The sequence below is a fragment of the Sturnira hondurensis genome, unplaced genomic scaffold, assembly GCF_014824575.4.
Source record: "Sturnira hondurensis isolate 20B ecotype Veracruz unplaced genomic scaffold, ASM1482457v3 Scaffold0019234, whole genome shotgun sequence".
Lineage (NCBI taxonomy): Eukaryota > Metazoa > Chordata > Mammalia > Chiroptera > Phyllostomidae > Sturnira > Sturnira hondurensis.
Window position 1 is genome coordinate 22,318 of NW_028091865.1, and position 27,271 is coordinate 49,588.

Below are 27,271 nucleotides of genomic sequence, written 5' to 3' on the forward strand. Positions count from 1 at the left end.
AAAAAATGGAAATTCTACCTTTCTTCCAATTACTGATAATGTTAATTGGTTTACTTTAGTGTTATCTGTTTTTAAAATCTCAGAGTTGTCATTTATATTAAGTAAAGATTATCTTTTATATTTTACAATTTATGGAAAAAATTTTCCTTGGCATAAATATTACATGCTTGAAAAAAAAAAGAACTTGTGACACATGGACATGAACCAAAGGGGGGGAATGGTGGGGGAGGGGTGTGCAGGGTGGAGGGGAATGAAGGCGGGGAATAGGACAACTGCAATGGTGTAATCAATAAAATATAATACAAGTTTAAAAAAAAGACTCCATGGCCAGACTCCAGAGTTGGAGCTGGACAATGAACCCTACTTGCCAGATGCCAGACACAAAAACTGAACCACACTAGTCAGGGCTTATAATATTCTTAATAACATTTTTATAAGTGAGCTTGGATCCAATACTTCAATATAAAATTCATTGTTTTCATAATAAATGGGTTTTATATCTAAAACAAACAGTAACTGTGTGACACAGTATATTTTTCACTGTGGAAAAGTGTTGGGAACCACCCTACCTGGTTGCAGAAGCTGTAACCCCTCCAAACCTAAGGCTGAGTTGAGCAACTTTCAGACCAGAAACAACTAAGGAGACAAAGCTTATCTCTCTGCCAGGGGTGCTGCTTCTGCTCCTTTTACTTCACCCTGCCTGGCCCCCAATACTTGATCCGTTAGCCATGATGGGTAAGATTTCCCAAAGTGGGGAATGACCGACAACAGGCACAATCACGGGGAGGCCTCAGGGAAGGACATGGGGGGCTATAGCAAAAGGGGGTAATGGCCCCTCACCCCCCGGTCTTTACAGAGCCTGAGTCCTCATTCTATCTGCAAGAAGTCTCCTAATCTCTTGGTTGCCTTAATTCCCCTGCCTGACTTAAGCCTGCAACAATGACAGAGGGCAGTGTAGCCTTGTGCTGGAAAGGGCGGGTTCCCCAGGTGATCAGGCCTAAGAAAGAATGCATAAAATCCTGTGAAACCTGCTTTGCTAAGAATGCTCTCAGTTTTCTGATAAGGGTCCGAGCAGTAAATGAGTTTGTTTCCCAAACTTTCGTAGCCCTTTAGCTAACAGACCCTGACTCAGAATAAGCCCTAGTAGTTCTTTGTATGCTATCTCTTCTTTGATCCTTACCGCCTGACAATGATTAAGAAGCTTTACCTGTATTCCTGTGCAAAATGAACCCAATACAAGCCCATTCAGGAAAAGGCTCCAGGTCCTTCTCCTTTGAGAGATTGGCCACCTTTCCTCCCCAAGCAGATCATGTCTTGGTAGACTTATTCTCATCTGCAGCAGACAGGGGGTGAAATGGGGGGGTAGCTCTTTGGGCAAAACTCCCACAAAGAAATGTTCCTGCTGGAATAGAGTTTTGGATGCAAATTAGACACTCTGGGTGGTCAAGGTGCTATTTGGATAAGCAAGGCAGCACGGGCCACTGGATGTAATGAGAGTATGCAGAATTTTTGTTGAGTAATTTTTAAATGCATACATATACAACCAGCTACTTCTTATTCATTCTTCTATCTACAAAAAATATTTATAGATAGGTTTCTTTTAAGCAAAGGAGAAAACAAATGACACAACGTTCCAAATGACATGAAGAAAAAGTAAGTTTTCCCCTGCACGTTGCCCAGACCCTGATCCCTGTGACCAATCTCTGTGTCTCCTTTCAGAACATGTCTTCTGCCTGGGTTGGTGGTGGTGGTGGTGGTGGTGGTGGTGTTTTAACACAATTTGTTTTGCAGGATCCTTTTCTCACATAATAACATTATTTAGAAATTATTCTCTGTTACAGTTCATTACAACCACCTTACTAAGTTTTATTTCTTTAATGAAATACCATATATTCTCAACCATTTTATTTTTTTTAAGATTTTCTTTATTTATCTTTAGAGGGGAAGGGGAGAGGGAGAGAAATATCAATGTATGGTTGCTTCTGGTATGTCCCCTGCCAGGAACTGGCCTGCAACCCAGGCATGTGCCCTGACTGGGAATCGAACCGGCGACCCTTTGCTTCACAGGTCCACGCTCAGTCCACTGAGCTACACCAGCCAGGGCTATTCTCAACCATTTCAACATTTTATAATATTTGACAGTGTGAGCAAAACATAATCTAACAAATTCTCTTCTACTGAAAATTTTAAAATTATATCTGTTATATAAGTGTTGGATACAATATTTTAAACATACTTCATTTCATACACAGGGGAGCATAACTGGGGGGGTTTTAGTGTTTTTCTTTTAATTTCATTTATTATTTTGAAAGTGAGAGAGATAGAAAGTTGCTCCACTATGTATTCACTCATTGGTTGCTTCTTGTATGTGCCCTGACTGGAGAATGAACTGACCACCTTGGCATATAGGCAGGACACTTTAAGCAACTGAGCTACCAGGCCAGGGCTACTAGGGGAAATTTTTGAAAAGTGGAATTTCGATCAGAGGGTATGAGGATGTTATTTCTGGATGGCTATTCTCAAAATAATCACAGGGAAGTCTGCACCAAAGGACCCTTCCTGGAGTCTTTCAGAGCAAGGGCACTGTACCTGCTTGCTCACCAGCCTCAGAGATGCCAGGAGTCCTCTGGATCCCCATATGGGCCACCACAGTATGTTGACCTTAAAAATATAGCAGTCAGTTATTTTAACAGAAGATAAGGGGTTTATTCAGGAAGAGTAAAAAAATGCAATTTAGGGCAAGCAAACTGCAGCAAAAGTCATAGGCAAGCTTTCTCTCTGGCTGAGTTGCTGGGGAGTTGGTTTCTCCTGGGAGCACACAGTACCATCTACATGCTGGGGCCTGTGACAGACAGTTTTTCCTGTATTTGACCCTGGGTGATGCTATGTGTCAGGACCCCCACTAANGGAATTTCGATCAGAGGTTATGAGGATGTTATTTCTGGATGGCTATTCTCAAAATAATCACAGGGAAGTCTGCACCAAAGGACCCTTCCTGGAGTCTTTCAGAGCAAGGGCATTATTGTACCTGTTTCCTCATCAGCCTCAGAGATGTCAGGAGTCCTCTGGATCCCCATATGGGCCACCACAGTATGTTGACCTTAAAAATATAGCAGTCAGTTATTTTAACAGAAGATAAGGGGTTTACTCAGGAAGAGTAAAAAAATGCAATTTAGGGCAAGCAAACTGCAGCAAAAGTCATAGGCAAGCTTTCTCTCTGGCTGAGTTGCTGGGGAGTTGGTTTCTCCTGGGAGCACACAGTACCATCTACATGCTGGGGCCTGTGACAGACAGTTTTTCCTGTATTTGACCCTGGGTGATGCTATGTGTCAGGACCCCCACTAACCCCCAACTGCACTTTAGTGAGGTTCCCTTTATGCAGTTTCACAGTAATAATTAGTTACTTAGCTCGTTTCTAGTCCATGGAAATCAAGTTATATTTACATCCTCAAAATGAGGTAAGGACCAGAAACACTCTTCCCACTTTCTCCCGTGAAAGCCATTAGCAGCTACACTGACCCTGCTTTGTGGACCCCTGTCCTCAAACTTGGTATCTTATTTTTATGCAATTACTTGTAGGTTTTTCTCAGTATTTTACTTATTCTCAGTATTTTATTTATTTAGTTTTGTTTGGTTTTATCTTGTTTTTCTATTTCTGAAATGTTTTTGTACCTGAGTTACTTAAACATACTTATTACTCGTAACGCCACTTCTTTGAGATGTGAAATTCTCCCAGTGTGTTTTCCAGTGTACTTGTTACGTCATTTGTTATGTTTAAATCTTTGAGCCCTGTGGGACTTATTTTATGTCTGTGAATAGCGTGGTCAGAATTTACTGATGTAAGTTTCCACCGAATGCAGTGCAGTCTTGACCGTGTGTTCACTGGTCATGCATATCTTGCAAAAGTGGGTTTGTCGTATCTTGCAAAAGTGGGTTTGTCAAGGGAGGGCAAGAACGGGCCTAGAGGAGAGTTGGGGATCCCGACCACAGTCTGGTAGAACAAAGACACTTAGTCAGGCTGCAGGAGGGCCACGTTCACCCTAAAGACAGGCCTGGGCTCGGAGCTCCCAGCTCCTGTGGGTCGAGTCCTTCACCAGCCGCTGGGGAACCGCCAAGACCGGCTAAGAGCAGCAGGCTGTGTGACAGACGCCCCCGCCAGTTCCGTACCAAAGGGGCTCCGCCCCCTGCCCCGCCCTTTCAGCTTCTTCTGACCGCCCATTGGCGGGCAGGCCTCTGGGATCACAGCACTGATTGGCGGGCTGCTCCCCTGTGGCTATCCAGGCCCCATCCTCGTCTCAAGCGCCCTCCCTCCTTCCGAGGGCGGGAAGCCCAGGAGCCCGGGGAGGACCCTCCATCATCGAGATGGGCAGCGCAGCAAGGCCCCCGGGAGACTGACCGGTAAGCGGGGAGCCTTGCCACGTGGAACCCTTAGCCCGAGGCCTTCAAAGTCCAGCCTGAGAGACCCCCGATGCCGTCATCCCGAGGGGCCCCGAGACCCTTCAGCATCGAGGGGTCCGCGTGCGCCAACCCGGAGGACCCCCAACGCTTAGACCCCCAAACAGCCCGAAAACCCCCATTCCCCTCAGCTCGGGGAACCCTACGTGCAGCTCGCCCGGAAAGACCGAGTTTCCCCAAACTCAGAGACGCTAAATGCCGTCGTCCTGGAAACGAACTCCGTGCGGGGACCCGGAAGCCCCTCGACGAGACGCCTCGAGTCTCCTCCGCCGCCGGGGTCTGACCCTCCCCTCCCCTCAGGCCTCAGCGTCCTCAGCCCGGAAGCCGCGGGATCGAGTCCTCAGGGACCCCGAGCCTGTCGGCCCGAGAGACGGCGGTCGGCCGGGGACCGCGCCTGCGTCCCGTGCGGGCCTCTCCGGATCCCCGGGTGCGCCTCCGCGCCCTTCCCGGGACAAGCGCGTTTCCTGGCGCCGCCGCAGGACCCTCAGACGCCCGGACAGCGGCGTACGGGCCGCGCTGAGGCCGCGAGGGGCGGGAAGGGCGGGTCTGCAGGCAGCTTGGCCACCGCATCCAGCCCCTCCTCCCGCAGGGCCCCGCCAGCCTGGAGGAAGCCGTTCGGGCCTCTCAGCGCCTTCTCCTCCCACAGGCGCCTGGGACTCGGGGCCGGGACGCCATGAACCCCGACGGGGGCCCGCAGCACAGCCCTGAGGGAGAAGCGGGGCGGACGCCTCCGGTGAGCTGAGGGGCCGGCGGGGAGCGTGGGGACGGAGCTGGGGACAGAGCTCTGCAGACGCCCGGACCTGGGGGTGGCCCTGGCTGTGCGTGTCCCGAGCGCTGGTGGGAGAGACGGGACTCCGCGACGCGGGCCCAGGACAGGGAAGACCCTCCCCGGGAGCTCTCACTCGCGCACTCGCATCACCGAGTCACTGATGTTTCCATTCTCCACTCCAGGCCGAAGACGCTTCCCGCTGCTTCTCCAGGGAGGAGTGGGCAGCGATGGGAGACCGGGGGAAGCGCCGGTACCGGAAGGCGAAGAGGAACTTCCACGTGCTCACCAGCCCAGGTAGCCAGTGCGCAGGCGCTGGGCAGGAGGAGTCCGTGACCCCACAGGATTCTGGGCTGGCTCGGACTCCGGCGGCTCCATCCGCCTGCAGCTCCCTCCTGCGTGGACACTGATCAGGGGGCATCTGCTCCTTAGCGTCAGAGGGCGCTCACAGCAACTCGTTTTACTCTCCCATCCCGTCGGGGCCAGTCCCACGGGCTTCCTGGAGCTCGTTCCTCCTCCAAGCTCTGTGCATTCAGGACAAAGGCTTTGTCTCTTTCCAGGTCTCAGGGGCCCCTCGACCGGCTTTCATGTGTCACCGCAGTCAGGCCACCGAGCTCCAGGAGGAGGACCCTGAGGACTCTGATGAAGAATGGGCTCCAAGACAGCGAGGTGAGGGGCAGGAGGAGGCAGAGCTGCCCTCCTGACACGGACCTGGTGTAGGTCAGGCTGCATCTCAGCACATAACCAGGGCACAGGGTTTGCTTGTCCAGCGAACACGCAGGATGCAGAACAGTGTATCGTACAGTGAGGGGCTATTCTGTGAACTTTCAAGCATGCAACATAATCATATATATTTATAGATACACTAATAAGCAGTAATTGTATAACAACGTATAAGTGAACCAGAAATAACTAATTCAGAATAGTTGTCATCACAAGAGAGGGAGGCAGGTCTGGCAGGTGAGGAGTGTTCCAACACCTGGCTGCCTGATGGCTTGCATGGAGACAGACAGGAACAGGATTAACCATGCTGATTACCAGAGCTGGGGGGAGGGCCAGGGTCGGGAGTGGGTGATCACTGTATCATTTCCTGATGTCGGCCATGGTGCTGTTCTGTCCAGTATCATGAGTGTTCAGTGGGTAGAGTCAGTCCACTTTCATGGGTCTGGGGTTGAAACACAGCTGAAGTCAAGATGTGATCTTTAACTTGACTGGAATTCTGTTTCTGTGGTCATAAACTGTGGATACTGACCAGAGTCTAATGATTAAGAAGGACATGGATGGCCAGTATGTGCACAGCGGGGAGGATACCAGAAAGGAGGCGAGGGGTTCATAGTACCCTTAGCCTGCACAAGGCCAGTTCAAATGAAGAAATCAGGACAGAGAAAGGGTTATGTTGAAAACATGGAGTTTCTGTGCAGTTACTTTTATTACATTTTTTTCAGGAGAGGCCAATTTATTTTTTAATAAATGTAATAGACGCTTTATGAAAATAGGAAGTGTAGATGACACTTTGCCTTTTTCATCATTCTAATGAAATTACCGTATTTTTCGGACTGTAAGACACACTTTCCCCAAAAATTTGGGCAGAAGATGGGAGTGCATCCCTGCTCCTGCCTCCTGTGACCCCGTGCCACCGCCCCCCACCCCCCTATGAGCCAGGTAAGCTACATTCAGACTATGAGACACACCATTTCCTCCCAAATTTGGGGAGACAAGTGCATCTTAGAGTCTGAACATATATGGTAGTTGATGGCCCCAGTACAAGCATAGGCCTTAATGATACCTTAGAAAACATTTTCCAGTCATCCTTGGATTGTTTTTGGACCACTCTCATTCAGAATTCTGTGTCCCTAATAAGAATCTCCGATTTTCAAAACATTTACCAACCAAAACATTGATTTCTCATCATCTTTCAGTCAAACCATCTCCAGTGGCCTTCAGGAGGAAACAAAGTAAAGATCAGAAGGTAAGTATTTCCCAAATCCTGTTGACAAGAAAATTTTCCTCATGAATAGAAAGGCAGGTGAGAGTAGGAAAATGCAGAAAGTAGCCTACGAACTGCTTCCTTTCTTTCCTGGTCTCCTCAACACATTGTCCGATTATTATCATCTTTTTTTAAAGATACTAGGGCCCTGGCTGGTGTGTCTCAGTCGGTTGAGCACAGGCCTGTGACTCACATGACCGCGGTTCGATTCCCAGTCAGGGCACATGCCTGGGTTGCAGGCCAGTTCCCAGCAGGGGACTTTACGAGAGGCAACCATACATTGATATTTCTCTTCTTCTCTCCTTCCCTTCCCCTCTAAAAGATAAATAAATAAAAATCTTTCAAAAAATATATAAGGAGATTTTATTTATTGATGTTTTAGAGAGATGGGAAAGGAGGCAGAAGGTGACGGAGAGAAGCATGTGCAAGACACGCCTGCATAGGTTGCCACTTGCACGCCCCCAAGTATGGAACCTGGGTTGCAACCCAGGCGTGTGCCCTGACTGGGAATGGAACTGGTGACCTTTCAGTCTGTAGGCCAACGCTCAACCCACTGAGCCAACCAGCCACGGCTCATCGTCATCATCACTACAGCAACAATAGTAGCTACTATTTGTTTCATTTTCACAGTGTTTCAGACTTTAAGAATTCCATGTGAATAAACTCACTTAAATATTATAACAACCCAATGAGGTACATACTATAACTGTCTCCATTTACAATGAGGAAAGTGATCTTTCAGAGATACGGAAATGTTTGACTATATGTCTAAGACCACAGGATCAGGGGTAGTGCAATCTAACCCATAGTTGCTTCTCTAAACCACTTACAAACTCATTAAAACTTTCAGAGTTTTGCCCTGGCCACCATGACCCTACATTAATCTAAACAGTGGGGTAATGGCCTTTGAATAGACATATTGATGGGACAGAATACAAACTCCAACAATAAATGCAAAGTCAGATGGAAATGTTCTATGACAAACATAACTCCTTAGATCTCTGGGGAAATGTTTGTAATATAATAAAGGGTGTAGGAACAACTGAATGGGAAATACATTGGGCCCCCTACGTTACATCCTCTGACAAAGTCAACTTTGATTGAATTTAATAGCCACTCATAACTAATATACAACACTGAGAGTTATCTGAAGTATGCAAACAGATCTAAAGTGAAAGAATGGGGAAAATAGGCCATGCAAACATTACCAAATGAAAATGACATGATAACATAGTAGAACTGAAGACAAAAAAACACTACTAGAAATAAGAGGAGTACTTCATAGCAGAAAGTTCAGTGTACCAGTTAGTTTCAAATTTTTATTCACTTAATAACATCAACTCAAAATTATATAGAACAGAGCTACATGGAAAAATACACAAATTAATAATCACAATAGGAGATTTAACCACCCTCTATCATTCAACTTCTGTTTCAGAACCGATAAAGCCCACAAAAAACTAGTAAAAATATTTTGAAAATAACATGAGAAGCAAATTGCATTCAAGGCACATAAGTACTTCACTATACCCCCAAACTGCATATTACAGATACTTTCCAAGCACCTTGGAAAGTTTTTTAAACACTGACCATATAGTGGTATAAAGCAAGTTCCAACAAATTTGAAATGACTGAAGTTTATATATATTTCTTGCTCTCACTGTCATTAATCAAGAAATCAGTAACAACAGATAACTAGAAAGTACTTAACAGTTACAAATCATGATATACACTTCTAAATAACCACCCCCAAATAAGTCACAATTGGAATTAGAAAATAATTTGCATAGAATGATAGTAAAAATAGTACATATCAAGGCCAGGTCACTCAGGTTCCAAAGATGATCAAAGCTTCAAGATCAGTGATTTTCACCCTGGCTGGTGTACCTTGGTGGATTGAGCACAGGCTGGGAGCCAAAGGGTTGACAGTTCATTCCCAGGCAGGGCACATGCCTGGGTTGCAGGGCAGGTCCCCAAAGGGGGCCACGTGAGAGGCAACCATACACTGATGTTTCTTTCCCTCTCTTTCTTCCTCCCTTCCTCTCTCTCTAAAAATAAATCATTAAAAAAATTTAAAACAGATGCGTGGTTTTCAACCCAAGGTTGACTTTGCCCCCAAGGGGACATTTTCCAGATTATATGGAGACCTTTCCGGTTGTTGTTAGGGGGGGTTAAGGTGGAAGTTACTATCATGCACTGAATAGAGAGAACAATTGCTAATAAGCCCCTACAATATAGAGAAAAATCCATCCTCCAATCTCAGCAATGAGAAACCCTACTCTCTATGGAGCAGGATGAAGAGTCAATGAGAACACAAACAGCATGTGACTTTGCACCCTAGATCTGAAATCACACCTCCCTCTGGACAGGCAGCCTGGAGGCTGAGAGCTAAAGAACAACAAAAATAAATAAGTAAATAAATAAAAATGCCATCCATGTTGCAAAGTTTGGAGAGGAATGTCCTTGGCTAGAAGACACCCATGAGAGCTCAGAAGCCAAGGGGGATACGACACCTTAAGAGACTGAACCACACTGAAAAACCACAGCACTGAGGGTCACCATCTCTTTTCATTATCCATAAATCACTCTTCAATCGTTTCTTGCAATTGAAGAGTGATCTTACACTTTTAGATTCCAGAACTCACCATCAAACATTCTCCTCTTTGAAAATGGGGACATTTGCCATATTGTGAGTTCCTCGGATAACTACAAGGGACACAATTTTACTTACAAAATACTTCGGATTTCTAAAACACCACTGCTCCAGGTCCTGGACTCATTTACAATGCTAAGTGTCATGTTACTATTTTATTTAATTATTAGTGAATTTATAACTAACACATTTTTAACTCTTATTCATGTTTTATTCCAAGGTTTAACAATTTTTTCATGCTTTATACAGCTAAACTAACATAATTTCATTATTGTGTGATATCTTATTTACCTTGACAACTCAAGAATATCAACTTAAAGTTATTATAAATAATACAATTTAGAAAAATATGTGGTAAATAGTGAGCAGAAATAAATTACTCTTCTGTATACACAAAGAGTAATTTAAAAATAATCAAAGAAAACAACCAGTGGTGCACTCCCAAATCCAGCGTCTGGTCGAGATAATGTGCTCATAGAAAGTGATCCCAAGGAACTGATCACTAACATTAGGACCTGAGACTTGTACCTTGAAACAGTCTTTACAAGAAATCGATGGTCACACATACTCCGCTATAATCAACCAGTTTTCCTGCTGACCAGTACTAAGGTGTTATTCCCCAAAATTCCCACGAGATGGCAGCAGAGGTGCACTCTTGGGACACGTATTGGTGGCCTGGCCTTGAGTCCAATACATAAATATAAAATTCATTGTTTTCATAATAAATGGTTTTCATCTCTCAGACGGTAACTGTGTAACACAGTATATTTTGTACTATGGAAATACTCCTGCTGGAATAGGGCTTTGGATGCGTATCGGACACTTTGAGTGGTCAAGGTGCTATTCACATAAGGAAGGCAGCACCGGCCACTGGATGTAATGAGGGCGTGCAGAATTTTTGTCGAGTCACTTTTAAATGCATACGTACAGAACCAATGGCTTCTAACTCATTCTTTTACCTACAAAAAGTAATCATAGATAGATTTAAGTAAAGGAGAAAAACAAATGACACAACATTCCAAATGTCATGAAGGAAAAGCAAGTTTTCCCCTCCACGTTGCCCAAGCCCTGATCTCGGCGCATAGTCCCTGTGTCTCCTCCCAGCACGTCCTCTCCCTGGGTTTTTTAAAAATATAATTTGTGTTGCAGGATACTTTTCTCACATAATAACATTACTTAGAAATCATTCTCTGTTAAAATCCATTAGAAGACCTTATTAGGTTTTATTTGTTTAATGAAATATATATTCTCACCCATTTTTAATGTTCTATAATACTTCGTAATGCAAGCAAACCATAATTTAACAAGTTCTACTGAAAACTTCAAAATTATATCTGTTATTATATATGTTAGATAAAATATATTAAACATACTTCATTTCATACACAGGGAAGCATAACTAGGGAAATTTTTAATGCTTTTCTTTTTATTGCATTTATTAACTTGAAAGAGAGAGAGAGTTAGTTGTTCCACTTATGTATTCATTCATTGATTGCTTCTTGTATGTGCCCTGACTGGAGAATGAACTGACCACCTTGGCATATAGGCAGGACACTCTAACCAACTGCACTACCAGGCCAGGCGTACTAGGAGAAAATTTTGAAAAGTGGAATTTCTNTGGTTTTCATCTCTCAAACAGTAACTGTGTAACACAGTATACTTTGTACTATGGAAATATTCCTGCTGGAATAGGGCTTTGGATGCAAATCGGACACTGGGTGGTCAAGGTGCTATTCACATAAGGAAAGCAGCACCGGCCGCTGGATGTAATGAAGGTGTGCAGAATTTTTGTCGAGTCACTTTTAAATGCATACATACAGAACCAATGGCTTCTAACTCATTCTTTTACCTACAAAAAGTAATCATAGATAGATTTCAGTAAAGGAGAAAACAAATGACACAACATTCCAAATGTCATGAAGGAAAAGCAAGTTTCCCCCTCCACGTTGCCCAAGCCCTGATCTCGGCGCATAGTCCCTGTGTCTCCTCCCAGCACGTCCTCTCCCTGGGTTTTTAAAAAATATAATTTGTGTTGCAGGATACTTTTCTCACATAATAACATTACTTAGAAATCATTCTCTGTTAAAATCCATTAGAAGACCTTATTAGGTTTTATTTGTTTAATGAAATATATATTCTCACCCATTTTTAATGTTCTATAATACTTCGTAATGCAAGCAAACCATAATTTAACAAGTTCTACTGAAAACTTCAAAATTATATCTGTTATTATATATGTTAGATAAAATATATTAAACATACTTCATTTCATACACAGGGAAGCATAACTAGGGAAATTTTTAATGCTTTTCTTTTTGTTGCATTTATTAACTTGAAAGAGAGAGAGAGTTAGTTGTTCCACTTATGTATTCATTCATTGATTGCTTCTTGTATGTGCCCTTACTGGAGAATGAACTGACCACCTTGGCATATAGGCAGGACACTCTAACCAACTGAGCTACCAGGCCAGGCGTACTAGGAGAAAATTTTGAAAAGTGGAATTTCTGAATCAGAGGGTATGAGGATGTTGTTTCTGGATGGCTGTTCTCAAAATGATCACTGGGATGTCTACACCAAAGGACCCTTCCCAGAGTCTTTCAGAGCAAGGGCATTATTGCACCTGCTTGCTCATCAGCCTCAGAGATGTCAGGAGTCCTCTGGATCCCCATATGGGCTACCACAGTATGTTGACCTTAAAAACATAGCAGTTGGTTATTTTACCAGCAGATAAGGGGTTTATTCAGAAACAGTAAAAAAAAATGCAGTTTTGCAGTTAATGCAGTTATTATTATTGGCAATAATGGATATTGGCAATGGGTATTGCCAATAATGGATTATCCAGTAAAAGAGAGGAACATTATGTTACATAGAGAAAGGAGGAAGTTGGTAGGGATCATTTCAACACAAAGTGCACCGGAGGACACCATCAGGGTGAGGATGGTTTCTCTCTGGCTGAGTCGCTGGGGAGTGGGTTTCTCCTGGGAGCACATGGTACATCTTCATGTTGGGGCCTGTGACAGACAGTTTTTCCTGTAATTGACCCTGGGTGATATGTGACAGTACCCCCACTGGCCCCGAGCTCCAGTTTAGTGAGGTTTCCCTTTATGCAATTTCACAATAATAGTTAGTTGGCTTATTTGCCATCCAGGGAAATCAAGTTATATTCACGTGCTCAAAACGAGGTAAGGACCAGAAACACTCTTCCCACTTTATCTCGTGAAAGCCAGTAACAGCGAAACAGACCCTGCTCTGTGGACCCCCGTCCTCAAATTTGATGTTATTTGTATGCAAAATACTTCTAGGTTTTTCCAGTATTTCTAAATTTATTTAGTTTTACTTGGTTTTATCTTGTCTTCCTATTTCTGAAATGTTTTTACACCTGAGTTACTTCAACATACCTATTGCTCATAACGCCACTTGTTTGAGATGTGAAATTCTCCAAGTGTGTTTTCCAATGTACTTATTATGTCATTGGTTGTGTTTAAATATTTGAGCCCTCTGGGACTTATTTTGTGTTTATGAATTACGTGGTCGGAATTTACTGACTTAAGTTTCCACGGAATGCAATACAGTCTTGACCGCGTCCTCACTGCTTATGCAGCGCTAGCCGAAAGTGGGTTTGAAAAGGGAAGTCGGGGGGAGGAGGTACGGACGGGCCTGGATGTAAGTTGGGGATCCTGAGCACGGTATGGTGGAACAAAGTTACTTTGTCAGGCGGCAGGAGGCCCACGTCCACCCTAAAGTCCGGCCAGGCTCAGAGTTCCCAGCTCCTGCGGTATGGATTCCTTCCCAGCTTCGGGACAACCCGCCTCGGACCTGCAGGCTGCGTGACTGGCGCTTGGGAGACCCCGGGCAGCCAATCGCCGTGGGGCGGGGCGGGTCTTCCGCCGGCCAGTCCGGAACCCAGGGGCTCTGCCCCTCTGCCCCGCCCTTCAGCTTCTTCTGACCGCCCATTGGCGAGCAGGGCTTCGGGGGATCCCAGCACTGATTGGTCGCTATCCAGGATGGAACCTCCCCCCCCTCGGGGCGGGAAGCCCCAGAGATCAGAGAAGTGCTCCTTAGAGGTGGGCAGCGCTGTGGGGTCCCCAGGAGACTGACCGGTAAGCGGGGAGCCTTGCCACGTGGAGCCCTTAGCCTGAGACCTGCAAAGTCCAGCCTAAGAGACCCCAGATGCCCTTATCCTGAGGGGCCCTAACCCCTTCAGCACCGAGGGGCCCGCGTGCGCTAATTCAGAAGACCCCCAATGCTTAGACCCCCAAACAGCCCGAAAACCCCAGCCCCCCTCAGCTTGGGGCACCCTACCTGCAGCTCGCCCGGGAAGACCCAAGTTTGCTTCCCAAACTCAGAGACGCTAAATGCCGTCGTCCTGGAAACGAACTCTGGTGAGGACCCTGAAGCCCCTCGATGAGACGCCCCGAATCATTTCTTGGTGTCAGCCATGGTGCCGTTCTGCCTAGTATCATGAGTGTTCAGTGGGTAGAGTCAGTCCACTTTCATGGGTCTATGATTAAAACACAGCTAAAGTCAAGATGTGATCTTCAACTTGACTGGAACTGGTTCTGTGGTCATCAGACTGTGGATGCTGACCAGAGTCTGATGATTAAGGAAGGGCGTGGATGGTGGGGAGGGTGCCAGAGAAAGGAGGCAAGGTGGTTGTTGACCTTAACCGGACAAGTCCAGTTTGAATGAAGCAAACCGGATGGAGAAAGGGTTATGTTGAAGACATGGCGTTTCTGTGCAGTTACTTTTACTACATTTTTGTCAGGAGAGGCCAATTTATTTTTTAATAAATGATAATAGATGCTTTATGAACATAGGGTGAAGCATAGATGACACTTTGTCTATTTTTTTATTATTCTAATGAAATTAGTGGATGGCCCCAGTAGAAGCATAGGCCTTAGCGATACCTAAAAAGACATTTTCCATCCATCTTCGACTGTTCTTGGATCACTCTCATTCAGAATTCTGTGTCCCTAATAAGAATCTCCAGATTTTGGAAGCATTTACCAACAAAAACACTGATTTCATCTTTCAGTGAAACTTTCTTGGGTGGCCTTCAGAAGGGAACAGAGTAAAGATCAGAAGGTGAGTGTTTCCCAAATCCTGTTGACAAGAAAATTTTCCTCATGGATAGAAATGCAGGTAAGAATGGGAAATGCAGAAAGTATCCTAGGAAAGTATCCTAGGAACTGCTGCCTTCCTTTCCTGGTGTCTTCAACACATTGTCTGATATTACCATCTTTTTTTAGAGATTTTGTTTATTGATGTTTTAGAGAGAGGGGAAAGGAGGGAGAAAGTGAGGAGAGAAGCATGTGCAAGACACACCTGAATTGGTTGCCTCTCACCCGCCCCCAAGTAGGGAACCTGAACTGCAACCCAGGCATGTGCCCTGACCGGGAATGGAACTGCTGACCTTTCACTCTGCAGGCCAGCACTCAATCCACTGAGCCAACCAGCCACGGCTCATCATCATCTTAATAGTTAACAACTACAGCAACAATAGCAACTACCATTTGCTTCATTCTCACAATGTTTCAGACTTTAAGAATTCTATGTGAATAAACTCACTCAAACATTACACCCCGATGAGGTACGTACTGTAACTGTCTCCATTTATGATGAGGAAAGTGATCTTTCAGAGATATAGAAATGTTTGACTACATGTCTAAGACCACAGGATCAGGGGTAGTGCAATCTAACCCATATTTGCTTCTCTAAACCACTTACAAACTCATTAAAACTTTCAGGGTTTTACCTTCACCACCGTGACCAGTTGGTTGTCATGCTGCAAAGTGAGAGATCACAAGTTTGATTCCTGGTCAGGGCGCATGCCTAGGTTGTGGGCCAGTTTCCAGGTTGGGGTGTATGAGAAAGGCAAGTGATCAATGTTCCTCTCTCTTTCTCCCTCACTTCCCCCTCTCAAGAAAATGAACAAAATGTTTTTTAAAAGTTAGAAAAATAAACTTTCATAGTCTCTAAATTTTACATGGTCTTATCCATATGTCATTACATCATTCATCTGACTGACGGTTTCAACCAAAGTTCTTCTCTGCTATGCTGAAGTGAGAAATGCACTAAGACCCTCTGAATGAGGAAAGTGTACGATGTGTGGGCAGTTGGTACAGTGGATGGTCCCAGATGAAGAAGAATGTAAAATGTCCCGGATCACAGCCTCCCACTCTAATCAGAAAAAGCATCTCTCACCCCTGAGGGGCTTCAGGTTTGATGACTGAGAAACAACAAATAATAAAATGACTTAAGGACATCAATAGGTTACACACTCTTCTATAGAAACTCATCCATCTGGAACTGATTTCAAATGCCCTTTCTTGTAAGGTTTCCAATGAGGCCACTCTCGTCCTATTTAGAATCATTTGTTCAACCCGCCCCCCTCCGCGTTGTGAGCTCTTTGAGAGGCTGGTCCATGCCTGAGACTTCTCAGAGGTTACAGGCCCAGGTCAGGGTCCCTGAGGGCCCCCAAATGTTTGCTGAATGATTTCACAATTACAAATTAAACTAGATGGTCGATGAATGCTGAAGGTAATTTCTGTGAGATGTGAAATATGGCGAGAGCTGAGGGGTAAATTGATAGCGGGACTGTAATCTCACATTCATACTGTATTACGCAATTCACAGAACACTTTCATGAGCATTATTTAATTGCACATTCACTCTAACATCGAAAATGAGAATGTTAGAGGTCATGAAACTGAAGACAACTAGCTACTGATACAGCCTTATTCAAACAGAAGTGGTGGGAACCAGCTAATCTAAGTACAAATATTCTTTCTAAGGTACTACAAATTTTATCACCTTTTTATTTATTGTCTAGATATGTTTCTGCCAACCATTTTTTAATTCTCTTCCCAATATCCTTCACTCTTAATATTATACAGACAGTTGAAAGAAAAGAGCCATCAGGCATGATTTCCAGTCTTGGATTCATTATCCACATTGGCTCTGTCCCCTCTAATAGTCATACTCCCTAGGTATTTCCAAAGGTTCAAATTTTAAAGACATGCATGTAAAATGTACCATAAGCCTTAAAATTAAATATATGTTATCTTTTAATATGTCACTCTTAAACTGAAGGCTGCATCCAAGATACCATTAAGGAATGAATATAGGTTGAAGGAATTGTCAGGAACAGCAAATTTGATGACTGCAAGTGAGTCAGAACATGCCCAGAAACCAGTGTCCCCTCCTGCAGAAGCATGTGCCTTTGGAAAGCACACTAGATAAAAATCGGGTAAGAAAACTTAAGTTCTAAGTCCTATAGAAGGGCTGATAAGTATGACCTAGGTATGTGAGGTGGACTATGGATGGGCCTGGATTTAAGCTGGGCTGAGCTGGGACTAAAGTTACCACTGGACCTTTGGGCAAATCCTATAAATTCTCTGAGCTCCCGAATGCTAATGTGTAAAGTGAAGACAAGGATACCTCACTCATATGTTGTATGAAAACAGTAAATTAAATTTAAAACAGTTGACACATGCAGCTTGTCCAATAAATCCATCTGTGATAATAGCAACCACATTTTATTGGTGTTGTGTGCCTAGGCCTTTACTCAGTGCCTAACACATAATGTGTACTCCATAAATATTTTATGAATGATTAAAGGTTAGCAAATTAAACTTGGTAATGGGAAGATCTAGAAACTAAAATTGAATCAGTCATCTGTAGTTAGTGTGGAGTCTTCATCTTCTGAACCAATAGTTAACAGAGTAAAATACCAGAGTGTGCAAAAGAACAGGTGATCATTTGATTAGAGGAGATTGTGTGTTATATGATAAAATGGGAACTGCACACCACACCACCTCGCTCACCTGGCCTTCTCCACCTTAGAACTCAAGAGAAAGGAAATGGATGTGAAGATGTACAACCTACAAGAAAGAAAGGGCCATATGTACCAAGAGGTCACCAAGCCCCAGGATGATGACTACCTTTGTAAGTGACCCTCACTAAGAAGCATGTTATGATACAATAATTCCATCTAGTCCTTTGGTCCCCAATCGTTCCCTTCCTCTAGTGACCTGGAGTACAGGATTGAGTTTCAATGATGTGAGTCCCAGACTCCCTCTGAAGCTCTTTGGGTCCAGGAACATGCACTATACCTTCCCTAACCCCTGTTGTTCTCGCCTCCAGATTGTGAGAAGTGTCAGAACTTCTTCATTGACAGCTGTGCTGTACATGGGCCCCTGCATTTGTAAAGGACCGTGTAGCGGACAAGGGGCATCCCCACCGCTCAGCCCTCACCCTGCCCCCTGGGTTGAGAATCGGGCCATCTGGCATCCCTGAGGCTGGGCTTAGAGTGTGGAATCAGGCAGCTGATTTGCCCATGGGTCTGCACTTTGGCCCTTATGAAGGACACATCACAGAAGATGAAGAGGCAGCCAAGCGCAGATACTCCTGGCTGGTGAGAACTATTTACCTCTTCCACTGTCCTCTGGCTTCCCACATTCCTTCTGAGGCTTGCAGGGACCTCACCTCTTATGTGCTAGACATGGAGGAGATGATGTGGTCAGCTCTGTGTACTGACTGGATTTTACATGAACACAGAGCTCCTGTTGAAGGATCAGAAGTTACATGGGAGCAAAGTGGTGCAGACACGAAGGAGTGGCTCCTCCGTTGTGGGGCTTCTGCTCTGATTGGACAGGTAGACTCAGGTGTGTAGGTGATGGGTAAGAAAAATATCATGTGGTCCCAACTGGCAGTGGAATCTCCATGCAGGCTAAACAAGCTTTGATGACTGTGGAGTGAAATAATTCTGACTATTACCTTCCCACCAAAAAAATAAAAGCTCTTTAACTTCTTTCCTGAAACACAGATCACCAGAGGGAGAAACTGCTATGAGTATGTGGATGGAAAGGACAGATCCTGGGCCAACTGGATGAGGTGAGGTCAACAGGTCTCTGGGTGACCTCAGAGGGGACTCTCATCCCCCACAAGCCCATATATCTGTCCTTCTCATCATGCCTCCCTCAGTGGTCTCCCTTAATCCTTTTTTCCCTCTTTTTCTCTATACAGTGTTCTTTTATTTCAGGGGACTTTAAGGAAGAAAGTATAGCATGTATCCTCAAAATATAAAGTTCTCTGCTAGACACCATCTGGGCACTGGAAAGGACCTTGAAGAGCCTAGATTCACCAGGGACACTTGATTACACTTTAATTGATCAAATGAACATTAATTAAGCACTTAGTATATTCCAGTTTAGATGAAGGGATACATTACGTAAACAGATCGCACAACCCATGTCCTTATGGAGGACTTCTTGCAGACAGACATAAAACAACTGCTTTTAGAAACATTTCGCTATCATTTCCAAGAAGTGCACAGTGTCAAGATAGCACACACCAAGGGTGGCCTAAACCTGTGAGGGCAGGAAACCATCCCAGCCTCACTTCTAACTAGAGCTGGGCTCTGAGGCCTAAAGAGGAACGGTCATGGGCCCCTTTCCTGAGAGGGACTCTCTTCTATCAGGGATAACAGAATGTGCATCAACTACTATTGTTCTGTTTTATTTTCCTAAGACAAAAAGACCTCCCATTTTCTATGGTAATCTTGGGCAAGCAAGTGAATGTTACTGTAAAGTGTAGTGGGGTTGGAGAAAGGCCTCTCAGGAGAAAACAGACGTGGGCTGAGTACTGGATAACTAGTGAGCTAACTCGGAAGCAGAGCCCTAGATCAAGCACCAGGTTCTGTGGTGTGAGACAACTTGATTTAGAGTTTGGAGAAGCCAGAGATCACTGGATATTATGGCCAATCATGGTGGAGGTTAAGTCTAGAACTGGGTGTTAGAAATTGGTATTAGGCAGGATGAACACTGCCAGCAGGACTTGGAGGTAGGAATTCACATGACACACTGGCAGACGCTCAGACACTGAGCAAAGATTCCCTGGGAGCATTAGGGGCAGTGGGCAGCACCAGAGCCTGAGGGCCTTAATCAGTGAGGAGCTGGACATGGATGTAATAGGAACTGAGAATTCATCACTGTGGTTTTCTTTCCCTTCATCTGCCTCAATCCCAGGTACGTGAATTGTGCCCGGGATGATGAAGAGCAGAACCTGGTGGCCTTTCAATACCATGGGCAGATTTTCTACCGAACTTGCCGGGTCATCAGGCCGGGCTATGAGCTGCTGGTCTGGTTCGGGGACGAGTATGGCCAGGAGCTGGGCAGCAAGTGGGGCAGCAAGTGGAAGAGAGAGCCCATGACTGGAAGAGGTGGGCACCACTGTTCTTCAAAATAGAAAGAAAAGAAAGAATTCTCCATAGGAATATTCATGATCCAACCCTTAAGTACAGTAAAATCGATTCGAGTCAGTAAAGTTTCAAATCACATGATTCAGTAATTCATATGCCTTTGACTCTTAGGCAAAATTTTTATATTTTTTATTTTTAAAATATTTCATGAGCAAAATACACAACTGCATATAGTGCTGAAAGACTGAGAGGCAAAACAGAAGAGTTTTCAAGCACCAACCNCCACTGTTCTTCAAAACAGAAAGGAAAGAGAGAATTCTCCATAGAAATATTCATGATCCAACCCTTAAGTACAGTAAAATCGATTCTAGTCAGTAGTTTCAAATCACATGATTCAGTAATTCATATGCCTTTGACTCTTAGGCAAAATTTTTATATTTTTTATTTTTAAAATATTTCATGAGCAAAATACACAACTGCATATAGTGCTGAAAGACTGAGAGGCAAAACAGAAGAGTTTTCAAGCACCAACCAGTTCTCTAACAAGGCAGTTTTTCTGACACTTTTATAGTTGTTTCTTCTTAATTTTCCTCCATATTTCTAAATAAAACATTTTTGTTTGTAAGCATTCATTATTTTTTAAAGATTTTGTCCTGGCTGGTGTGGCTCAGAGGATGGAGCGCCGGCCTGTGGACTAAAGGATCACCAGTTTGATTCCCAGCTGGGGCACATGCCTGGGTTTTGAGCCAGGTCCCCAGTAGGGGGCCAGTGAGAGGCAACCACACATTGATGTTTCTCTCCCTCCCTTCCCCCTTTTCTGAAAATAAATAAATACAAAAATCAAATCTTTTTAAACAAGATTTTATTTATTTTTACAGAGAGTGGAAAGGAAGGAGAAAGAAAAATCAATGAGCAAGGGAAACATTAACTGGTTGTGTATGGCACACCCCCAACTGGCCCACAACCCTGGCATGTGCTCTGACTAGAATTGAACTTGTAACTTTTCAGTTTTCAGACAACACTCAACCCACCAAGCCACACCATTCAGGCAGGGCACATTTGTTCATCATTTCAGTGAATTGTCATGAGAGATCCTACTCTGTGGCGCACAGCGTCTGGGGGACCTGGAAATACAGGTTACTGTGAGGATCAGAATCCCTGCTCTTGAGGAGCTGACGGGTGAAGGAGGAAACCCAGGCACACGAGGTTGCATGTGCATAACCCTCCACAGCGGTTAGTGCTTGGGATAAAACTAATTCACTGATGCCTAGGAATCAGTGTGAGGAGAGGTACGCTGTGGCCGGTGGTCCCAGAAGGGCTCCTCAGGAGGTAACGTTTACAAAAATACCTGCCGGCAGAGGATCCCATGGAGATCCCAGAGGATCTCCATGCCACAGGGAGCAGCTAGTGCAGGGAAGAAAATAGATGTGGCGTTGAATTCACTGAGGGTCACTCGGGTCTCGTCTCAGCACAGAGGCTAAGAACAGAGATCACACAGATGCTTAGCAACCTGGAGATGCAGTGCCGATGATCCTACTTGAGACACTGGGGACTTTCCTGAGTGAAAGTGTGCAGGGGTCAGCTGTAGAGTGGTGTGTTCTCTGTTCCGATTATGTTTTGTTAATTTTTAGAAAATAAACTCCAGTGGGGAATCCCTTCATATTACTTCATCTCCAAGTGAGAGAGCATGGTGGCCTGGCCAGAGAGGACCAGGAGTCGGGCGTGTAAGAAATATGGTTGAAATATTTTGAAACAGGTCTTACTCTATTTGAAATGGGATAACACTAAATGACATGAAGCATAAATATTTATTTGGTGTGAGGCTTGAGGAAGGACATTTCATTTTACTATTTTGGAAAACAGAAGCAGTTCCTAGTTGGGACCTGTGGTTTTTCCTCTTCAACATGACTTAGAAGATACCTACAGATAGGAACGGTCACTGCAATTCATCCACACAGGGAGTACAATGGCCTCTCATGCTCCAAAAGTCCCCAGTCTGGGCAACGTTAGAAAAGACCCTTGATGTGGGCTTTCTGGGTTCTGAAGAAGATGCACTGCATAAAAATAGGAAAATAGTTGGCGAGTGGACACTGTGGGAGACAGAGGTTGTGTTATCACCACAGGGAGAAGGATTCATGGGGCAGGTCTTACCAGGAGACAGGTTGTACGGCCCAGGCATTCTCAGCAACATCTGCCCTGACCAAACCTTTCTCTTTCAGCAAAACCAAAGCCAGAGGTGCACTCATGGCCCTCCTGCTCTCTGGCCTTCTCCACTCAGAAATTCCTCAGCCAACACGTGAAACTCAATCATCCCTCTCAGAACCTCCTGGGAACATCTGCAGGAAAACACCTCCAAGCAGAGGAACCCTGCCCAGAGGATCGGAATCAGCAGCAGCAACATACTAGTACGCACAGCTGGAATGATAAAGCTGAAGGTCAAGAGGTCAAAGAAAGGTCCAAACCTTTGCTAGAAAGGAGCAGTCAGAGGAGAATCTCAAGACCCTATCAACCTTCCAAAGAACGAATGAGGATCTCTAGTGAGCACGAGAGAATGATGGAGGAAGAGCCCCATAGAGGCCAGAAAGAGAGTCCAGAGGGCACAGGCAAGTTATTCGTGAAAGCAGGAATGTCAAGGATTGTAAGGTTCAAGTATGGAAGATGTTCGCAAGGTTTCAATGAAGGGTCACATCTCTTAAGAGGCCAGAGGACACACTCAGGGGAGAAGCCCTGTGTTTGCAGGGAGTGTGGGAGAAGCTTTACACAGAGGTCAAATCTCAACACACACCAGAGGACACACTCAGGGGAGAAGCCCTATGTTTGCAGGGAGTGTGGGCGAGGCTTTACACAGCAGTCACATCTCATCACACACCAGAGGACACACTCAGGGGAGAAGCCCTATGTTTGCAGGGAGTGCGGGCGAGGCTTTACACACAAGACAAATCTCATCACACACCAAAGGACACACTCTGGGGAGAAGCCCTATGTTTGCAGGGAGTGCAGGAGAGGCTTTACACACAAGACACATCTCATCACACACCAGAGGATACACTCTGGGGAGAAGCCCTATGTTTGCTCGGAGTGCGGGCGAGGCTTTACATTCAAGTCAGATCTCATCAGACACCAGAGGACACACTCAGGGAAGAAGCCCTATGTTTGTAGGGAGTGCGGGCAAGGCTTTACACACAAGACAAATCTCATCAGACACCAGCGGACCCACTCTGGAGAGAAGCCCTGTTCGCAGCTGGAGTGAGTGAGTCATTAGCATTGAGTCACAGCAATAGCCATAGGAAGTCCACAGCCCCTTACTCTCGCCAAGATTGTAATTAGTAGAGAAGTAACCGGTTAAACAAACCCTCCAGTTTCATTGCAAGAGATGAGATGGACAAACAGTTCCATAGTGATATGGGGATGTCAGCACCAAACTCGTTCATGGTTCTTTAACCTATTCTAAAACGTTTTGTCTCCATACACATCTCATGTTCCCCATCACTGCAAGCAGAGGGTTCCTAAAGAGCCACAAGGAACTCATACTCTCAGCCACAGAAATTCAACTCCTGTAAATGTGGAATCAGTCTACTTTCGTTACTCCTCAAAGAGAGGAATTTGAGACAGACTCACCCAGGAAGTGAATTCCCAGACTCCTGGAAAGGGCCTTTTCTCCCAGTCAGCTCCCTACCCCTCCTTCCTTGGCTTCTCTTAGCTCTTCTCATTTCCTACCACCTGTGCAGCCTCAGAGGTGAATGGCAGGGACAGATGGATGCTTGTGCATGGACACGAGCTGCTTGCTCTGGGCACTTGGTCTTCCTCACTCTCCTTGCTGCCTTTTCAGGGTCAGCATTTCCTGGTGCACAGCATACAGATTCCACATCAGTCCATAGTGAGTGTGCGTCTCCGCTCTGTTTTCTCCAGCTGTGTGACCTGAGGCAAGATTCTCAACTTCTCTCTGCCTGCTTCCTAGTCCGTGCAATGGAAATGGGAACTCCAGCCTTTTGGTTTGACATTCAGAATCAGCACAGACAGAATCTGGCAAGAGGATGGCTGAGATCGCAAACCCTACTAAACAGCCTTCGGTGCCCATGTCTTCCTGGTCTTTAGTGTTGGACAAAGGAAGATTAGGACAGGGGTGTTTAGCCAAATTCAGAATTTGAGCAGACCCCACTGCTTTCCCCACAGACTGAGCTGCCCCGAGAAGGAAGCATGAGGTTGGGGATGTGCCTCCCTCCTGATCACCACCCTCTCGCTGAGCCTGGGCATCCTCAGAGCCTCCTCAGCACAGGCAGGTGGTACTGAGAGTGACCTGTGACACAAGATCCTCACCCACCCCTTGCTGAGAACTGACACTGAAACAGCATCTGCCTGCACTGGGGTGTTAGGCAGGATAGACGGTGAGCCAAGGCAGGGAAGACGAGGAAGGCATGTGTCACCCACTAACTCAGCAGTCCTGAGCCTGGTCCAGTTCTATTGCCAGATGTTCCAGCATCACAAGAAACACCATGCTAACATGTTGAAATTCTAGGTATTGTTTCCACTATCTGGGAAAGATAGGCTTTCAAACTGTATTCATCCCACAGCCTAGAAGATGGAAGCGGGTCTACAGCACTCAAGGAAAGGACCCATAAAACAAATCTGGTTAATTCCTCACCTCTGTCCACTATCTTTTATGAGAGGGTCCCTAGTGCTTACAGAAAGAGCCCATTGTTAACGTTGGGTAACTGCCTCAACTTAAACTGTCTCCTGTCATGGATCTACTTTACAAGATGGCCAAGTGGGGTCAGAAGCAAGATAAGGCTTCAGGCTAACAACCCCCGCACATACCTACGTTTGGGTAGTCCATCCCCTTGGAAGCTGGCACCACTTTATCCACCAACCAATATGCAAATTCACCACCGCCATCCCACCAACTGTGTAAGTCCTCTGGACAAAGGGCCTGGTGTTCTTACCTTTCACCCCCTCAGCAAGACCTGTCCTCTTCCATGAGAATGTGTCACTGATAAACCCTGCTTGCACACTAATACACTTGATGATCTGTAATCCTTTACTGCGTTAGCAAGAACCGAGTTTCTCCTGTGACAGGTGCACCCAATCTGCATGTGGCATTCATGAAGCCCACAACACAGCCGCTTCTGTCATGCACTCTCCTTGTACCTGGGCCCCACAGAGTTTAATGCACTGCTGACACCATCTCAAAATTATTACTCATTGTATNCTCTTAAGAGGCCAGAGGAGACACTCAGGGGAGAAGCCCTGTGTTTGCAGGGAGTGCGGGAGAGGCTTTATATGCAAGTCATATCTCATCAGACACCAGAGGACACACTCAGGGGAGAAGCCCTATGTTTGCAGGGAGTGCAGGCGAGGCTTTTCACACAAGACACATCTCACCACACACCAGAGGATACACTCTGGGGAGAAGCCCTATGTTTGCAGAGAGTGTGGGCGAGGCTTTACACAGCAGTCACATCTCATCAGACACCAGAGGACACACTCAGGGGAGAAGCCCTATGTTTGCAGGGAGTGCGGGCAAGGCTTTACACACAAGACAAATCTCATCAGACACCAGCGGACCCACTCTGGAGAGAAGCCCTGTTCACAGCTGGAGTGAGTGAGCCATTAGCATTGAGTCACATAGCAATAGCCATAGGAAGTCCACAGCCCCTTACTCTCCCTAAGATTGTAATTAGTAGAGAAGTAACTGGTTAAACAAACCCTCCAGTTTCATTGCAAGAGATGAAATGGACAAACAGTTCCATAGTGATATGGGCATGTCAGCACCAAACTCGTTCATGGTTCTTTAACCTATTCTAAAACGTTTTGTCTCCATACACATCTCATGTTCCCCATCACTGAAAGCAGAGCGTTCCTAAAGAGCCACAAGGAACTCATACTCTATCAGCCACAGAAATTCAACTCCTGCAAATGTGGAATCAGTCTACTTTCGTTACTCCTCAAAGAGAGGAATTTGAGACAGACTCACCCGGGAAGGGAATTCCCCAGACTCCTGGAAAGGGCCCTTCTCCCAGTCAGCTCCCTACCCCTCCTTCCTTGGCTTCTCTTAGCTCTTCTGGTTTCCTACAACCTCTGCAGCTTCAGAGGTGAATGGCAGGGACAGATGGATGCTTGTGCATGGACACGAGCTGCTTGGTCTGGGCACTTGGTCTTCCTCACTCTCCTTGCTGCCTTTTCAGGGTCAGCATTTCCTGGTGCACAGCATACAGATTCCACATCAGTCCATAGTGAGTGTGTGTCTCTGCTCTGTTTCCACCTGCTGTGTGACCTAAGGCAAGATTCTCAACTTCTCTCTGCCTGCTTCCTAGTCTGTGCAATGGAAATGGGAACTCCAGCCTTTTGGTTTGACATTCAGAATCAGCATAGACAGAATCTGGCAAGAGGATGGCTGAGATTGCAAACCCTACTAAACAGCCTTTGGTGCCCATGTCTTCCTGGTCTTTAGTGCTGGACAAAGGAAGATTAGGACAGGGGTGTTTAGCCAAATTCAGAATTTGAACAGACCCCACTGCTTTCCCCACAGACTGAGCTGCCCTGAGAAGGAAACCTGAGGGTGGGGATGTGCCTCCCTCGTGATCACCACCCTCTCACTGAGCCTGGGCATCCTCAAAGCCTCCTCAGCATAGGCAGGTGGTACTGAGAGTGACCTGTGACACAAGACCCTCACCCACCCCTTGCTGAGAACTGACACTGAAACAGCATCTGCCTGCACTGGGGTGTTAGGCAGGATAGACGGTGAGCCAAGGCAGGGAGGGTGAGGAAGACGTGTCACCCACTAACTCAGCAGTCCTGAGTCTGGTCCAGTTCTATTTCCAGATGTTCCAGCATCACAAGAAACACCATGCTAAGACGTTGAAATTCTAGGTATTGTTTCCACTATCTGGGAAAGAAAGGCTTTCAAACTGTATTCATCCCAAGGCCTAGAAGATGGGAGGGGGTCTACAGCACTCAAGGAAAGGACCCATAAAACAAATCTGGTTAATTCCTCACCTCTGTCCACTATCTTTTATGAGAGGGTCCCAAGTGCTTACAGAAAGAGCCCATCGTTAACGTTGGGTAACTGCTTCAACTTAAACTGTCTCCTGTCATGGATCTACTTTACAAGATGGCCAAGTGGGGTCAGAAGCAAGATAAGGCTTCAGGCTAACAACCCCCGCACATACCTACGTTTGGGTAGTCCATCCCCTTGGAAGTTGGCACCACTTT

The 27,271-nt window shown here is 45.5% G+C and overlaps 1 protein-coding gene and 1 long non-coding RNA gene across 2 annotated transcripts; one reads left to right on the forward strand and one right to left on the reverse strand.

Moving 5' to 3' along the window:
* Positions 1 to 4,754: 4,754 nt before the first annotated feature.
* Positions 4,755 to 22,560, forward strand: LOC118974321 (probable histone-lysine N-methyltransferase PRDM7). The gene is given in 8 exon segments (XM_037027698.1): positions 4,755 to 4,882; positions 5,102 to 5,188; positions 5,782 to 5,890; positions 17,707 to 17,808; positions 18,007 to 18,054; positions 18,057 to 18,277; positions 18,689 to 18,756; positions 22,282 to 22,560. Coding segments are annotated over 7 exon segments (795 nt in total). The 5' UTR covers positions 4,755 to 4,882; positions 5,102 to 5,128; the 3' UTR covers positions 22,469 to 22,560.
* Positions 22,561 to 24,206: 1,646 nt separating this feature from the next.
* LOC118974322 (uncharacterized) lies at positions 24,207 to 26,662 on the reverse strand. Its single transcript, XR_005063871.1, has 3 exons — positions 26,646 to 26,662; positions 25,142 to 25,146; positions 24,207 to 24,284 (listed from the first exon to the last, which is right to left on the reverse strand). It is a non-coding gene; the product is annotated as an uncharacterized LOC118974322 (long non-coding RNA).
* Positions 26,663 to 27,271: the final 609 nt, after the last annotated feature.